This window comes from Nesoenas mayeri (assembly GCF_963082525.1).
Source record: "Nesoenas mayeri genome assembly, chromosome: 5".
Classification (NCBI taxonomy): domain Eukaryota; kingdom Metazoa; phylum Chordata; class Aves; order Columbiformes; family Columbidae; genus Nesoenas; species Nesoenas mayeri.
The window spans coordinates 2,914,094-2,931,436 of NC_137548.1; the positions used below are offsets into that span (position 1 = coordinate 2,914,094).

General features: G+C 47.5%; 2 protein-coding genes across 2 annotated transcripts; both read right to left on the bottom strand.

Annotated features, from left to right (window-relative positions):
- Positions 1–256: 256 nt before the first annotated feature.
- Positions 257–1,723, bottom strand: LOC308040514 (inositol 1,4,5-trisphosphate receptor-interacting protein-like 1; the record flags this gene model as incomplete). The annotated part of the gene is made up of 1 exon (XM_080344578.1): positions 257–1,723. One exon carries the CDS (start codon positions 1,721–1,723, stop codon positions 257–259), a length of 1,467 nt encoding a protein of 488 aa, XP_080200704.1.
- Positions 1,724–4,378: 2,655 nt separating this feature from the next.
- On the bottom strand, positions 4,379–16,467 carry ACTR10 (actin related protein 10). The gene is made up of 13 exons (XM_080344836.1): positions 16,357–16,467; positions 15,032–15,104; positions 14,443–14,525; positions 13,344–13,452; positions 11,537–11,644; positions 11,117–11,184; positions 10,733–10,812; positions 10,238–10,273; positions 9,204–9,283; positions 9,040–9,113; positions 8,589–8,670; positions 6,261–6,462; positions 4,379–4,862 (listed from the first exon to the last, which is right to left on the bottom strand). The coding sequence occupies exons 1-13, from the start codon at positions 16,431–16,433 to the stop codon at positions 4,681–4,683; spliced, it is 1,254 nt and encodes a 417-aa protein (XP_080200962.1). The 5' UTR covers positions 16,434–16,467; the 3' UTR covers positions 4,379–4,680.
- Between the last annotated feature and the right edge of the window lie 876 nt (positions 16,468–17,343).

Genomic DNA, 17,343 nt, shown 5'->3' on the forward strand with positions numbered 1-17,343 from the left:
ATGCAGGCTAAAACTCAGAAAAGTACAGACACCTAGAAGAACTCAATCTGTGGCCAACCTCAGCCTTAGTTGCACAGACACCCATGCAGCATTTGTTCAAACACAACTTTTATTGGTGATTTTGCAAATGGCAGAGCTCCCGGATGGAATGGACTCTCTCAAAGCCAGGGGTGCGGTCACTGAGCAGGTGGTCACGGAGTCCCTGTCACAAGCCTCCTCGCGATGGCCTCTCCAGCTCTGTGCAGGAAGACCTCTTTCAGCGTCCTTGGAGCACCAGTGTACGAAGCCGACGTTGCAGCATGAGAAACTCACGCCACGCATTCTCACAGGCATCGGAATCCTGCTCCAGGTGGCGGAAGAGGTTGAGCGGTTCAGCCGTTCGCAAAGCCTGGGGCAAGATGATCTCCTCAGGCACGTTCTGGTTGCCAATGAAGAAGTGGTTGAGGCGTCCCTCCTCCAGGCAGCTCTGCAGGTACAGCAGAATGTCCTCCAGCCGCTCCAGGAAATCCCTCCTGCCCCAGTGTGTCAGGGGTATGGTGGTCAGCAGGTGCATCACGACGGTCTTTAACGTACGGGTGGAAAAGTCTGTGTCCAGCAGGCTGCGGGCGCAGAGCTGCAGGCATCTGAGGTGGATGCTGTCAGGATGTGCCTGGCTGGCAATGTGCCTCAAGAACTTCATCTCTGCCACAGCGTAGCTCTCTGGCCACATGGTGCTTGGGGTGTAGGCGGTCTCTGCGTTCTGGCTGCTCACGAAGATGTCCGAGTCGCCTTGCCTCACCCCAAACATCAACTCAACAAAGAGCCTTTTTTCCCCGCCTTGTGTCAGCTGGAATTTGCAGGAGCGGTCGGAGGGCAGCACTGTCAGGCGGTGTGTGGCTGACTCCGGCAGAATCTGCCAGGAATGTCTCAGCATGTCCTGGAAACAGCGGGCAATTTTCTGCACATCTAGGTAGGAGTCAGTGCAGAGGTCGTGTAGGATGCTGGGGCCCTCGTTCCTCCACTGCTCCTCCTGGTGGTCGTGGAGGAAGCAACGTGTCTCTCCTGCCGGCTGCTCCATCTCACAGGTACACACCAAGTCCACGCGGATGCAAAAGTTCCTCACGGGCCCCAGGTGGCTCGGCTCCAGGTGGAAAGTGTGTCCACAGGGGGGCTTCAGGAGCACAAGCAGGCGGTAGGTGATGTCTTCTTGACGGGGACTCCAGCCTTCGAAGGCGCTGCCCACCTCAATGGCATTTTCCAGCACTTGGTACCAGGGATCAAAGAAGCCATACTTGAAGAGCAAGAGGAATCTTTCCACCAGGTACTGAACAGCCTCGCTCTCTCGGTCCCAGTTCTGAACTGGCCTCTGGATGTGCTGCGCAACAAGCCCTGGCAGGTCATTTGCACCTCTCTCTGGCTCACGGCTCCGTTTCCTGAGCCAGCAGCAGAGCCCGAAGAGCAGGAGCAGGACTGCAGCAAGGGCCCAGCAGTGCCAGTGCTGCAAGGCAGATTGGAGCAGGGATGGCCAGGCAAAGCCGCTCTGCTCCTGGTTGCTCTGCTCCTGGTTGCTCTGCTCCCGGCTCCTCTCCTCGACCTCCTGCCACAGCCGAGTCATCTCCCGGTTCAGCATCTGCGCACGCTGCTCCATGCGCTCGCGCGTCTCCTCATCCGGCTCATAGCCAACCGACTGCACGTTCAGCGTAAGAATTTGCCAAATCACGAAGAAAGTGTCCAAAAAAGCCATGGTCTGCAGAGAAGAGAGAGAAGGGGCTCAGTGGGGCTGGGCGGGACGGAGGGTGCTGGCCAAGGTGCTCCCGCGAGCGGCCGGGCCCTCCATGCAGGGTGAGAACCCACCCCCGGGGGCCGCGTTTCTGCCCCGGCCCCGTCCAGCCCGGCCTCCCCCCGCCTGCGCACTCACCGCTGGCCCAGGCCGGACTGGGGCAGCGCTGCTGCTGGCGCCCCTGATAACCGCCCCGTGGGGACTCATCCCCTGTGCTGTCACAGGCGCCAGAGCGCGTCACAGGCACGCCCGCCGGCCACCCCGCCCTTCGGCCCCACTCACAGCTGCCCCGCTGGCCCCGTGAAGGCTGGGCCAGAGTTCGTGTTCTTCACGGGCCCCTGCGTGGTGCTCCACGTTGGGTTTGCTGTCCTCTGCCTGCCCATGGCAATCTCATAATCACAGAACGTTTGGGGTCGGAAGGGGCCCATGACGACTCTCCAGGCCAAGCCCTGACTCTGCACTGGGCAAGCTTCAAGTTAAATCACACAGTCATAGAGCCATGTCAGTTGGTAAAGAGCCTTAAGATGGTCGAGTGTGCGGGAGGCTGGAGAGCAGCCAAACAGAAGGAGATGTTGGGGTTTGGGTTGAGGGGAAGTTGAAGATGAGTCAGCAGTGTGTGCTGACAGCCCAAAGGGCCAAGCGTGTCCCGGGGCACATCAAGCACGGCATCGCCAGCCGGGCGAGGGAGGAGATTGTCCCGCTCCACACTGCGCTGGTGCGGCCCCATCTGGAGCACTGTGGGCAGTTCTGGGCGCCACAGGATAAGAAGGACATCAAACTCTTAGATTGTGTCCAGAGGAGGGTGACCAGGACGGTGCAAGGCCTTGAGAGAAAGACGTCTGAGGAGCGGCTGAGCTCCCTTGGCTTGTTGAGCTTGGAGAAGGCTGAGGGTTGACCTCAATGCAGTCTACAGCTTCCCGTGGCAGTTGCACATCCCCTGACCATATCCCAAGCCCTTGGTAGGACGCTGGATGGCTCTTCAACACCTGCTGTGCCCCTTTGTGCCCCACTGAGCCTTTGCCAATGTTCACAGCCTGGATGGTGCTGACAGTCACGTCTTCCCCACACCTGGGGACAGGGTGAGTTCATCTCCCACCTACCGGAGGGGCGGGAGAGGTGGGACCCTTGGTCAACTGACAGGGTCTTCAACAAAAGAGGTTCCTAGAGAAGCTGAGAAGCTTCTGGACCATGTTGTAATGCTCACAGCAGAATCAGATAAGGCTATAAAATGGGGTCCCTTTCAAAGCCCCTCTTTGAGGGGCCCTCTCAGAATAGCGGTTCTGTTAACTGGACCCTTCCCCTTAGACGGGGACGCTGTCAAGGAGACTTCCCAGGGTTGGGAGTGCATCAGCTCCGCACTTGGGTGAGTGGTTGTTTTGCTCTGCTGGATATTCCCTTGAGTGAGTCCTTGCCTAAACCAGGCAAGTGAATATTTCTTCTGGGTACCCTGGAGTGAGAGGCCTCTGGTTTCTGGTGAGTGTACACATGCACACTGTGGATTTTCAGTATTCTTGGTAGTCACACTCCAATAATCTCCTCAGCTGATATCCTAGTCTATCTTTTGTGTTGTGAAAGTACTATGCAATTTGTATAAACCCAGGTTCCAGTATAAGTCAGGGAATGACTCGTTAGAGAGCAGTGTAGGGGAAAGGGACCTGGGGACAGCAGGGTGACCATGAGCCAGCACTGGGCCCTTGTGGCCAGGAAGCCAATGGTACCTGGGGTGGGTTAGAAGGGGGTGGTCAGTAGGTCAGAGAGGTTCTCCTGCCCCTCTGCTCTGCCCTGGGGAGACCACACCTGGAATCTTGTGTCCAGTTGTGGCCCCTCAGTTCCAGCAGGACAGGGAACTGCTGCAGAGAGTCCAGCGCAGCCACCAAGATGCTGCAGGGAGTGGAGCATCTCCCGTGTGAGGAAAGGCTGAGGGAGCTGGGGCTCTGGAGCTGGACAAGAGGACACTGAGGGGGGACTCATTCCTGGGGATCAATATGGAAAGGGGCAGTGTCAGGAGGATGGAGCCAGGCTCTTCTGGTGACAACCAATGATAGGACAAGGGGTAATGGGTACAAACTGGAACACAAGAGGTTCCACTTATATTTGAGAAGAAACTTGTTCCTGGTGAGGGTGGCAGAGCCTGGCCCAGGCTGCCCAGGGGGTTGTGGAGTCTCCTTCTGTGCAGACATTCCAACCTGCCTGGACACCTTCCTGTGTAACCTCATCTGGGTGTTCCTGCTCCATGGGGGGATTGCACTGGATGAGCTTTCCAGGTCCCTTCCAATCCGTCACATTCTGGGATTCTGTGCACTTGTTTATAACTATTTCATGGTTGAATTCCTTCTTGGAGGAGAGATGCCGGGGGAGTTGTTAGCTCAGCACAATGTGAGAGCTACAGGAAGAAGAATTCTCTGATAAAACTCTCAAAACAGGACTGTGTCCAGATGAAATACTTCTCCAGCACCTTTGCTGAACTGCCCCATCCATTTTGTCACACGTGATTCTAGGGTGGAGTATTTTACTACAGAACTTATCAGAAAAGCTTCCATAGATGTTTCCCATAGTAGTCTGCCCTTCATTCTTCTAAGCATATTGAAAATCACAATATCTTAAAACCAATTCTTTCAACAATGCCGTTTACTGTACATATAAATAAGGAACAACTCAGTAGACTATAACTCATGATGGCACAGAATTTCTTCAGAAGAGGACAAAACAGCATAGCAGTTGCCAGAGTTAAGCTTTTAAAGTATAACTGGACATGGTTTTAAACAGTGTTAGTACCTACCACCATATTCCTCCAAAACATCCATATTTTTCATATTTAAGTGTTACACACAAGTTACTTAATTAAAAAAAAAACAACAGTGCTGATGCATATATATCTACTTGAAACAGATGAAGGGAATGGTTGTGTAGCATTGAGAAGCTTATTTCTCAGTAGAAAAAGCCCTCTTCATCAGCGGCGGGGGTGCTTTTCCGACATCAAACATCATTTCCAGTGGAGGATTATTAAGACAGCACCAGTCAGGTATACGGCCGGTCTGGCTGTAATATTCCTTGGACACAGACCTGCTCCCAAGTATGTCCTGAAGTGCTCCAAAAATGGCTCCTATATTATTGGGGTTAAAAAAAAAAAGACAGAAAAAGTTGCATTAACTTGATGTAGTGAATCTCTTCTGCTTCTTCCCATCTTGACTCCCAACTATTCTTCTTCAGCTCTGTCTCAAAAATCAAAGGAATGAAAGGATCTAGCTGCCCAGCTAGTCCTAAAATTCATCTATTTATGTCCCTCAAAAGTGACTGAAAACAAAGAATCACCTGCTTTGTGCTGAGAGCAAAACTGGCCTCACTGACCAAGAAAAAAAGCTTCCTGGAAGTGTTTTTAAGTACTTCAAACAAACCAGCCTGTGTTTCAGGAAATTTCCTCTCTCCAAAACGGGTGTCACACGACACCCAGAACTTTACAGACGCTGTGAGAAGATTGAGACGGCAGCAGCCGACGAGCGCTGCCAGGGAAGAAAAGGATCCGAGAACTTGGTGCGGAGAAATGATTCTTGTTTGCTGATCCTAAAACCTTTTGAGTCCACTTTTACAACTAATATCTGATAAACATTTACATTTCAATGTATGTGGAAAGAAAATCTACCTTCACGGGTAAAGTTAGTGTCGCGGTTGAGATGGACAAACGACATGGACCAAGTTCCTTCAAGATTGAAGTAATAGGGTGCCATTTATTGCTACAAGTGCATTTTTATACAATTCTACCAGTTCATGTGTCTTTTCACTATTGGTTACAAGTTACAGCACTAACATCTCATGGGTTAATTTTGCTATCATCCATGTTATTCTTCTATCCCCTTCTCTCTCACGGGTACAACTCCATACCTCCGGATACTCCTATAAGTTAGTTCCTTATACATACCAGATGGGCTCAGCTTTGTAACCAAAGGGATTGGACTAGATGATCTTTTGAGGTCCCTTCCAATCCCTAACATTCTGTGAAAAGCATGAATTCTTATCAAGCTCAGAACCTTCCTAAAAGGGTTTCAAGCAACAGAAATCCCTTCTTTTTCCCAAACAGCAGCCAAAATCCAGTGCTGAGTTGCTGGTTTTTGTTCTTGGCGCTTGTGCACACACAGCACAGGGAGTCAGAGCCTCTGGCCCCTCCACAGTCACTAATTCATCTTGTTTTTTCAATAAGCAGAACTTCCTACACGCAGGTCTCTGCTCTGCCTAATTATTCACTGGTGCCACCGTACGTCGGCAGCCCTGTACTGCACCTGGGACAACAACTCCTCTCCCACACCTTTTGTCACCTGTTTAAAGCTTCCGTAACCTCACTCCGCACCATTTCTTCCAGGAGGGTGTAACAATTCCACAGAGCTCCAATGCAGCTTGATCGCAACAGCTCACCTGAGTCTTCCCGCTATTTATTCATTACAAATCCCACTTGGAAGTTTTGTTTTCCCACTTTGTACCTTTGCTTAACAGCTGTTGTTGCTCTTACCTCCCAGCCAGGCCACACAGTTGGGTTTGGCAGGCGGAGTGTGAATTCTGAAGGTTTTAGTAGCAAGCGCTTCTTTGTATTTCGGTTTCTCTACCAGGTATCTGATTTCAGCCATGAGCCTGTGAAGGAATCCCGGCAACATCGCGGTGCCACCAATAACCACCAAGTTCTCTGCCAGCTGCTTCCTGGTGTCTATGGGACACTAATGCAAACAGGAATAAAAAAAGTAACAAGAAGCAACTTAACTGTAGTCGCATGAACAGGCGTTCAAAGGTCTGTTAGAAATTCAGTCTCTCTACACACATCAAGTGCTGTTTTCTCTTTGCTGAATCATAGCTGAAGTACTTTCTCTAGACTTCCCAAGAAAACCAGGCTTAAGAAACTGCCTAGTCAAGGCTTACGTGAGCCCAGTGTGAGTCCCCGTAAAGCCCTTCAGGTGAGACAGGCACACAAAGGACAGAGGTATCCGTGACACTAATTCTCCTGAGTTACAGAATCTCAGAATGTCAGGGATTGGAAGGGCCCTGGAAAGCTCATCCAGTGCAATCCCCCCATGGAGCAGGAACACCCAGATGAGGTTACACAGGAAGGTGTCCAGGCGGGTTGGAATGTCTGCACAGAAGGAGACTCCACAACCCCCCTGGGCAGCCTGGGCCAGGCTCTGCCACCCTCACCGGGAAGAAGATTCTTCTCATCTTTAGGTGGAACCTCTTGTGTTCCAGTTTGAACCCACTGGCCTTTGTCCTATCACTGGTTGTCACCAGAAGAGCCTGGCTCCATCCTCCTGACACTCCCCCTTTCCATATTGATCCCCAGGAATGAGTCCCCCCTCAGTGTCCTCTTGTCCAGCTCCAGAGCCCCAGCTCCCTCAGCCTTTCCTCACACGGGAGATGCTCCACTCCCTGCAGCATCTTGGTGGCTGCGCTGGACTCTCTGCAGCAGTTCCCTGTCCTGCTGGAACTGAGGGGCCACAACTGGACACAAGATTCCAGGTGTGGTCTCCCCAGGGCAGAGCAGAGGGGCAGGAGAACCTCTCTGACCTACTGACCACCCCCTTCTAACCCACCCCAGGTACCATTGGCCTTCCTGGCCACAAGGGCGCAGTGCTGGCTCATGGTCATCCTGCTGTCCCCAGGACCCCCAGGTCCCTTTCCCCTACACTGCTCTCTAACGGGTCGTTCCCCAACTTACACTGTTTCTGGGACAAGATGTGCCAGAGAGAGGTGAAGCCTCAACCAGTGCTCTCAGAGAGGGAAAACTGTTACATATGTGATTGATTTTTTTGCTCCGTGTAGGAGAAAGGTGCTACAATGGCAGCAGAGAAGGTTTCTGCTGGAGCTTGCCTCAGGCATCACGTAGCCCAACTAGAAGACACAATGGCATGAGAAAGCCACGCTTTGTGAATTCTGCCCCTCACAAGCGGATCTGTGCTGTCCCTAGGAACGAAAAATCCTCCTTGTCCAGCAGAAGCAACTGGATGCCATTTAACACTTGGAAATTCAACAATTGGTTTTTTCCTCTGGGCAAAGAGTGATGTAAGTGTCTGGAGGTACAGAACTGATGTGGTACACCACATCTTATTCAACAATTTGTTTTCATAAGGAATTCTAATTGAAGTGTTCATCCTGAAGTCCAAACCTACAGCTCTCCAATAAATTACGCCTCAGCAAACTAGTGGTATCAAGTGGTATCAAGAACTACAGGAAGTCAAATTTAATTAACATACCTATGCCACCATATAATGAAAATTTCCATTTATAGTGGTTTTCTAACCCTTCTTTTCCTAAATATAATAAAAAAATGAAACATTTGTACAAGTCAAGAAAATGTTCCATAATGTATCTGATATACTGCCTGTAATAGACATGTCCAAATTAGTTTATTCTGCCTTAGGTAAACCAGCAGTCTGAAGGACTCGAAGCCCGACTCTTAGCAAAGAAGGAACAGAATACCCGTGTCATTTCAGTTCAGCAGGGTAATTCCTGCACCACCAGGTATTAGCGTCTCCTTTGTCATCGCCTATGAAGAACCTCATGCCCCAAATAAACACGAGCTAGTTTATTATCTTTGCTGAGGGGGGAGCACTGCTGAAACCCCCCCTAGACACTCTGCAGTGTATCAAAGAGTAAAACAATACGATCACGGGATAGATGACAGACGGTGACTTGCGACCCCACAGACATTCATGCAGAACTTTAAGAGTCACTCCACGCTGAACCCAAATCACAACCCGCAGTCAGAAGGGTGTTAGTCTAGAAAGAGTCATTTGTAACAGCACGTTCTGCAAGGCTGGCCGCATTCAATAAATTGTTTATGATATAAAGACACCTGAATGAGTGAGTCCAAGATCAAAGTGGCAACCGACGTCTCTTCGTTATCCTGTTCAAACAGTATTTCAACGACGGAGTCTCTGTTGAAGATGAGAAATGATTGTTAATGAGAAGCAACACGTCGTTATGAGCTCACGCTCATCAACAGCAGGGCTGGGAATCACCACCCACTTCCTGCTGACAACATGTCATCACCACTTCTTCTGTGCTGACACCCCGTTCACATCACTAAACCTGCAGTGATGCTCCATCTCTCATCCCTCCAATCTCTTTGCTCCCACCTCCAACCACGAGCACCCTGGAGAAGCTGACACCTCTCGTTATGGGCTCGCACTCTGCCCAGCACAAAGCCTTCATTTAAGAGACATTAAAAGCATACGCAAATGTTTCATTAAAATTCAAAATATATCTCCTCCTAACGATAAACACTCTGCTGTGGTGTTTCTCACCTGATGGAGCCAACTACATGGAGAATCTTTTCTCCATCTAAAGGATAGTCCACGTCTGGAGGTGGTGAAGGACGCTAGAAGTAAAAACATACGTGCATTATTTGAGAGGCCAAAAAGGCGACGTCCGCTTCAAAAGACAAGGATGAGCTTCATTTTCCACCCACCTCAGCGCTGCCATCAATGTTGAACTTGGCTGCCTTGATTTTCAGCCCACGTTGGAGATCACTCACAAAACAAGTGCGGACTTCATGAAAGAGAACAAAGGGGCAGGAGAGAGACTTTGTTGGATCCTTTCACCACTGACATGGACAACAATTGTGCTTCATTTAGAGAACACACATCTCAGGCCCTTGCTGGTCCAAGACATTATCAAATAAATGCAAAGAAAACCAGTCCCTACACTTCAGCAGACTTCAGGTGCTATCTAGACTGTGAGTGTAAATGAATTTACACCGAAACTACGCTAGGACGGACAAGATTTATTTCTCCAACAAGCTATGCAAGATTTAAAGACAGAGGCACGTTACTAATCGCACCTTCTGTTACCAGCAGGTGCCAGGGGTTGACTGCACCATCAAACACACTGCGGGTCTTGCACCACGGCTTCAAATGAGACATCGCAGTGTGTTTAGCAAACAAGAAATGTCTTTTATACATAGTTTATTTTGTTTCAATATTGACTTTAAGGCAAACTGAGCCATCCTAGTTAATTTATAAACAACATGAACTTAAAATATTCTTATGTCGTGATGTTAAGATTGCTTAAATGCTGCATCTGCAACCAAAGCATATATACGATAACAGGTTTTGAACATTCGATCTGGTGACTCTAAGCCCCACGTAGAACACACACTGCACACGTTATACCCAGAAAACAAATGTCAGTAGTTAAAAAAAGTGATAACAAGAGAACCTGACCCACTGATCACAGGAGATACACAACCGTGCAGTACTGTGCTGGTTACCAAACGCATCTACGAGCTACATCTTGACAACACAAACCTGAAGGAGGAATTCAACATTGTTTTGGTTTTGCTTTCAAAGATCAAAACCACTCCAAGTTCTTCCAGTAGATAAGAAATATGATAAAGAGAGAAGAAAAAATAAATTCCTAACTGTAAAATATTGCACATTTGTTATTATCGTACTCTACTGCACAATTTAATAATCTAGAGTTTTGTGAAGCAGAACATCTTACCTTTTATATCCTCTACTATGTCTTCTGGAACTGAGCCTGAAATAAGAAAAAACAACTTAGACCGTACGTTTTATAAGTAGAAAGAGAATTTAAGAATGAAACTAAGTTTGAATTGCATTTAGTACAGTAAAGTTTCCCTTTGACAGCAGCTTTTAATAACTTAGACCGTACGTTTTATAAGTAGAAAGAGAATTTAAGAATGAAACTAAGTCTGAATTACATTTAGTACAGTAAAGTTTCCCTTTGACAGCAGCTTTTAAAGATTTCCAAGTAAGAAAGAATATTAAGAATGGAAAAAAAATGTCCTCTCTCAAAACAGACTGAAAAATTACTGCAGAAATTTTCTCTCAGCCTTCATTCAAACCTACTGCTATGAGTGGCTTATCATACAAATAACGCATCTGTTAAATACGAAGAAATAAATCATAAAAATAGATCACATAAGATGCAGTGAATACTAAACTCATTGTATTCACTCCACCAGACGGACCTTACCCATGACAGACGGGAGGCTTTGTCCTTTGGCTAATCCGGTATCGACCGTGCACTTCTCCAACAGCTGACATTCCAGCTCCCTAAAACATTGCACAGCAAGCTCGTTAAAGACAGCTATTAACTTGGGTTGATTCTCTACTATATGCTTAAGGGACAGTATTTATTCCCCTCTGCCACATTCTTCTAAATAGAAACTGAAGCAGATCTGATGCCCATAGATTTTACTACAGTAACAAAGGCCAAACAGGGGTGACTTTACAAACCAAATGCTGTCACAGCGGTTATGATTTAAGTCACGCTCAACAGGAATCTCTGGTCATTAGTCAAAGATGAACTTTCACAAAGAGATCATGGCTAACCTGGAATGTATAACTGTGAACTTACTTGTGGATCGCCTTTCCTCCCAGAGGCAGAGAACCCCAGCAGCTCAGAATCGGAATTCCTTCATAAATCTATACAAAGATCAGGAAATTCTCCTTTTTTGTTATGAATTTTCAGTGTGCTGGAACTAAAGGCTTTTTCCCCTCAGCCTTCTCTTGCATTAGCTATTGGTAACACTTCCTAATTGCTTTTCCCCAAAACCGATTTCTAGTATATAAAGGCTGGAGTTATGAAGCACCCTTCCCAAGTTTTGAGGGAACATGGATTTAGCACATGAACTGCAAAGAGATTCCCCAAGTCACGACATTTTACAGTCAAAAGCCAGACTGGATTGGCTGTTCCTGTTACTTTTTAGCACACCTGAAGTGTCTAAAAAGACCAACTTATTGCTGAAAATGGTGTTTGTGTATTAATAAAGGATACAGGCAGCACCAAGCTTTCCGCATATCCACAGTCCAGCACCATGGCAGAATTGATCCCAAGTGTCAGGAGGGACATGAGATGACTTGGGGCAAACAAAACAGAAGGTACCTGCATGGAAACCAAAAGGAGAGTTGACAGAAGGGGGGGAAAGAAACAAACCACCCAAAACATCGATGCTTTCTCCAAATCTTTTATTAAAAGCAAAACCCAAACGATCGTATCTAGAAGTATCCATTTTAAACTTCATTTTTAAGGTAGTATAGTAATGAACAAACTACAACAGGATTCTAAACTTCACGTTCATCTTATTTGTGATACAAACCACTTCAGTACTAATTAATCTTGCAGTGGGTTTGTAAGAAATGCAAGTGTTAACTACAAAACTCAGCTTAAGTCATAGATCAGGTTTCTTAATGTCATTGTCATTGAAAAGAAATTAAACCACAGCTACTTGAAATGCTGTATAAAGACTTGAAGATGTGAACAAAGGTGCCAGAAAACCCCAGACATGTACCTTATAAGAACACATTGGTGCACACAACTTCCCAACAGAAGATACTTAAAACACCTTCCACAAAGCAATGTGTAAACTCAAGCCAAAATCACAAAATAATTACTTCCTTCTCCCAGATTTCCATAAATCAAGTTGCCTAGATGGTGACAGCTCCTCTTCTTGAAGTGTCAATGAAATGAGCAACTTCAATAAATCCTGCGTTTAAGTGTAAAATCACAATCACAGAATGTCCTGAGTTGGAAGGGACCCCCAAGGATCATCGAGTCCAACTTCTGTCCCTGCATATGACAACCCCAAAATTCACACCGTGTGTCTGATACTTAGCCCGGACACACGACTTATAATATTGATCCTGTATTAATATGCCACTCTTTGCATACAATGGAAATATTAGCCAGAGGGAATTAACCTCCCATCAGTATTAGTCTGTTTTTTAACACATCACAAAGTCCCTGAATTAAAATATGACTTTCCAAGTCCCAAGTCTTTTTCAGCAACCAATTTTCAGGAGAGCGCCGTATCTAAGACATGTTTTTTCATGTAAGGGGATTAGGAAACAAAAAACCCTCCAAATCCCTCAAATCTTTCAGCAGTTTCAAGTCATTGGAAAATTTTATCAATAGCAGGAAAGAATTACGCTGAAGCTTAAGATGAGTTGGCACAGTGTGTGCTGGGAGCACAGTGAAGCCCTGCAGGCAAACTAGCTTCACCACTTTTATAGAACCTTAACCTTTGTTCTAGCTGAACTGGAGATGGATTCACCTTCCAAAACATTTTCCCTTAGAAATGAGCAAGAATTAGGTTCAATGTTTTCTTCAGAAAGGCCAGTTAAGCAGAGAAGATAATAAATTACACATAAGCTCTTCTCTAAATGCGCGGAGCCAGGGGTTAAATCACATGCCAGGCACAGATATTGACTGGTAGAAGTCATGAGATTTGCTGAGAGAGCACTAGGAAGGGTTGAAATATCAATGTGGCTTCAGGCAGCGCTCAATGGGGATTATTTGATCCGTCTGGAGCAGCGCAATGTGAGCTGTACTTGCGTACAAGCCACAGAAACCTTTCGGATTCTTGTTAACAGCTCCTGTTCTGCGGCCTCATGAAGAATCAGAATGGAACAAAACCAGCCTGTAGTCCAACCTCCAAGTCCTACATCCCCACACAATCATCAGTTTTATTTTCCATTCTGGCATTCTTTTCATTTCTTTGTCCACATCTGGTAGTGATTCTAAGTAAAATTTCTACCGGCAAGAGCTACGCTGAGCACATTCCGTAGTTATATAAAACACGTACCTCAAAATGCTTGAAAAGGACCCTTGTGAGCGTGTCCCTGAAGTGGGAAGGGCACAGGACAGACTCTATGATCACAACACGGCGGTCTCGGGGATTCACCAACAGATGTCTAAGGAAGGCAAGACGTGTAAAACAAAACTCGTAAGTTAAAGCACATATTACGAGACCTACCTTAAGTTCATATTCCTTTCTCCTCAAAAATCCTAAACTTTTGCATGTAGGTAGAACTTTCTACAGCAGATCGCAAAGTCTTTTTCCCAAATTCTAAAAACTCAATGCTTTCCTAAAAGAAAGTCAGGAAACTGAGTTATGGAAAACAAGTTATAGAGCCAGCAGGCTGTCGTTCTGAATACGTTATACATTTCTAAATCAAAATAAAGAAATGCAAAAAAAGCCATAAACAACAGTCATTAATGACTTGCTCAATGTCATACGGTGTGTCCATAAAAGAGTGAGAATAACGATGTAGATTTTCTGATTCTAGTGGAAGAGGATGGAATTGTCCCAATTTCAATTAGAAAGTGGTGATTAAGGACAGGAAAAAAACCAGACAGAAACCCACCCCAGGAGATCTGAGGCACAGAAATGAAGTATTGGTTTCCTTGTGCCAAGTGATGATTTTTACTGTGTAAAAATAAAGAGTGGAAGTAAAGATTAAAAACTAAGTCCCTCTTTATTATTCACTAATGGTACTAAAAATACAATAAAAAGATATATTAGTAAGATAAAAATATTCCAAATCACTGTCATGAGGAGAGTTCTGCACTGATGTAAGATGAGTTTCAGCCCTACCAAAATCAGTACAGCTCCTTCTATAATGACTTTCCCCTATCAAGTCCTTTACAAATGCCACAGTTCAAAGGCAATTTATCAAATACTTTGTAACTCCAGAGAGCAACCGATGCTGCAGGACACTAATTCTTTGTAACACAACCTGAATTTCAGCATCACTGAATTTCTCCTGCAAAGAATACAGCCAGACCTATAGAATCTTGTTCCTAATTTTGCCACAGCCTCCAGTCACACGTGTAAAACCTCCCAACGCACTCGGGAAAGAGCTGCAGAAGGTGTGAATAACTGACATCCAAGCATCTCTTACCTGAAATACAGCATATGGATAAATTCCTTCAGATATGAATATAGCTCTTCTGTGTTAATGTTGTACTGAACAACTTTGACAGGCTGTAAGGGAAAAATAACCACAGTCAGCTTAAATACTAGGCAGTGATTATATATAAATAAATATATATATGATAATATGGTATATCTGAACATACATAATCCGACATATATGAAGAAACCATGACTCTTGCCTGATTTGCTCTATGTCCTTAACAACGCTTCTCATAAACTCACCCTGTAACTAAACTCCAGGGTTTAATAATGCTGTTTTTTACACTGCTAACTTATATCTACATTAGTTTTCCAAAGCTATATTCTATAATAAAGGAAAAACAAAATAGCTAGATAAAGCAATTCCTCAATAAGTACCCCAAATATAAGCGGCAGAGTTGATGCGAACCAATTACTATCAGTGTCGGTATCACGCTTACTTGTATATATTATAGTTACAATCTTTTAACAGCAGTTTTTATAAGATAATGAAAAATAGTTTATGATGGACAGAAAATGCATCTGAAAATTCTTTCTGTATCATAACATAGTTCAGGTAAAATAGTTTAATTTACCTTTGCGACATCAGGTTTCTTTATTTCACTAGGAATAATGCATCTTGGTCCTGTTTCTCCTGCAAACCCACACCTAAAAGACAACGTTGAAACCCTTATCATTTGAAGTCACTATTACATGCACAAAGGTTTTGTTAAATCTCTTCCATAATCACACTGGAGCAATCGCCACGTAACGAAACAAGTATAACTTCATATAAAACCAAGTTTCATAGTTTCACGGCCTCTTTAGGGCAGCAGAGACGCCATCGGGGATACAAGCAGGTAAATGCAACCACTCAAAAAGCGCAGCACACATCTGCAGAGATGCTTTTCCTGCACTATAATCACTTTAATGTGTGCTGGCCGCCCTCCTGAGCAGGCCACTGAAACCCAAGGAGTATCAGCAGGGTATTTTAACCCCAAACATGGGGCTGCATTGTTTAAACAGCCCCTTTCCCGTGAGGGCTGAGTGCACCTGTGGCACAAGTGTGGGGGGACCTGGGGGTTTGTCACTCAATGGGGTATTTCCACATGGGGCGGCAGAGGCACAGAGATATTTTTGGCCCATGACCTTTTGGTGAGACCCCACCTGGAGTCCTGTGTCCAGCTCTGGGTCCTCAGCACAGGACACACATGGACCTGCTGCAGAGGGGCAGAGGAGCCACAGGAATGATGCGAGGCTGGAACAGCTCTGCTGGGAGGATGGGCTGAGAGAGTTGGGATGTTCAGCTGGAGAACAGAAGCTCCAGGGAGACCTCAGTGTGGCCTTTCTGTGCTTAAAAAGGGCTGATAAGAAAGATGGGGACAGACTTTTTAGCAGGGCCTGTTGTGATAGGACAAGGGGTGATGGTTTTAAACTAAAGGAGGGAGATTGAGGCTGGACATGAGGAAGAAATTGTTGTCCCTGAGGGTGGTGAGAGCCTGGCCCAGGTTGGCCAGAGAGGTGGTGGCTGAACCATCCCCGGAGACATCCCAGGCCAGGCTGGATGGGGCTCTGAGCAACCTGAGCTGGTGAAGATGTCCCTGCTCATGGCAGGGGGGGCACGGGGCGGCTGGGAAGGTCCCTTCAACCCAAACCATCCTGTGATTCTACAAATTCCTAAACACCGAGCGTTTCTGCCACCACCTCGACTTACACCATGTTTGAACCTAAAACACCAGACTACAATATAAGGCTGTTAGTGCCGCTTGGTACCGCGCAGGTCACCACAGAAAGATGTTGAGGGGGGACAACACACCAAACCAAAACCCCACAACCACAATTATTCCTCCCGCCCCGCAGCCGACAGCGGCCCCGCGGAGGAGCCTGTCGCGACAGCAGGCGGCGCATGCGCAGCACTCACTTGGTGAAGGCCTCGCCCAGGTCGATCACCACGGCGGTTTTCTCGCCGCCGCTGCCCAGACCCTCGTACAGCGGCATCGCGGCTCCGGCTCCTCCGCCAGCGGCACGGCGGGGCCTTCTTCCGGCGCGCCGCGATGGGGCCTTCCTCCTCCCCTGCGCGGCGAGCTGCCCGCGGCGCCTGCCCGCACATCCGCCGTCCCACCGAGCCCCTCAGCGCCCCGCTGCCGCTCGCCGCCCATTCCGCAGCGCCCCGAAGCTCAGCGAACGCCTCGGCGGCGGCGCTGCGTGCGGCGCGGCGCGGATTTCCCTCGGCTCCGCTGCGGCGGCGGGCTGGACACCCTGCGGGGGAGAAGAGGCGGTGAGGCCGTTGCGGGGCAGCGATGGCGGCGCCGCCGTGAGGAGCCGCAGCCGCAGGGCCGCTCTCAGCCCCGCGAAGGGCAGCGGGGACTCGGCGCCCGCCAAGGTGGAGCCATCCCCGAGCGGCCGTGCCGCAGGGACGCGTCAATTCACATCGCATGGGGCCAAGAGTCACCTGTGCTTTCCAGCCCCCATCAAACCCCCTCTTGCGGCCTCCAGAGCTCAACCCGCCGGCCCTGCGGTGTCTGCTCTGCCGCCGCCAAATTTAGTGCGAGAGACGTTTAATAAGAACGTGTCACAACCCACAGGGTGCAGTGTCCTTCCTTTCAAATAGAAATAAAATGTCCCCAGGAGCAAGAAGCCCCATCGCGGCTCCAAGAGGAGTGAAGACAGGAGCGTGATCATACACTGAGGACAGGAATAATAAACCCCCCCGTGGTAACTCGTTTTGAAGAGCGAGTCACCTGTGCCTGGAAAACAGGTGGTAGAAGATGAGCTGTGGGGGGAGGCAACCGGTGGGGTGGAACCATAGAATCGTTTCAGTTGGAAGAGACTCTGAGGATCATGGAGTCCAACCATAACCCACCCCGGCACTGCCCCATGTCCTGAGAACCTCATGTCCATCTGTCCA

Excerpts from the sequence above, each read along its gene's own strand:
- ACTR10 (XM_080344836.1), bottom strand. The coding sequence starts at position 16,433 with ATGCCGCTGTACGAGGGTCTGGGCAGCGGCGGCGAGAAAACCGCCGTG. Across the intron at positions 15,105-16,356 it reads CTGGGCGAGGCCTTCACCAA|GTGTGGGTTTGCAGGAGAAA; the intron begins GTGAGTGCTGCG and ends GTTGTCTTTTAG. Across the intron at positions 13,453-14,442 it reads ATCCATATGCTGTATTTCAG|ACATCTGTTGGTGAATCCCC; the intron begins GTAAGAGATGCT and ends TGCCTTCCTTAG.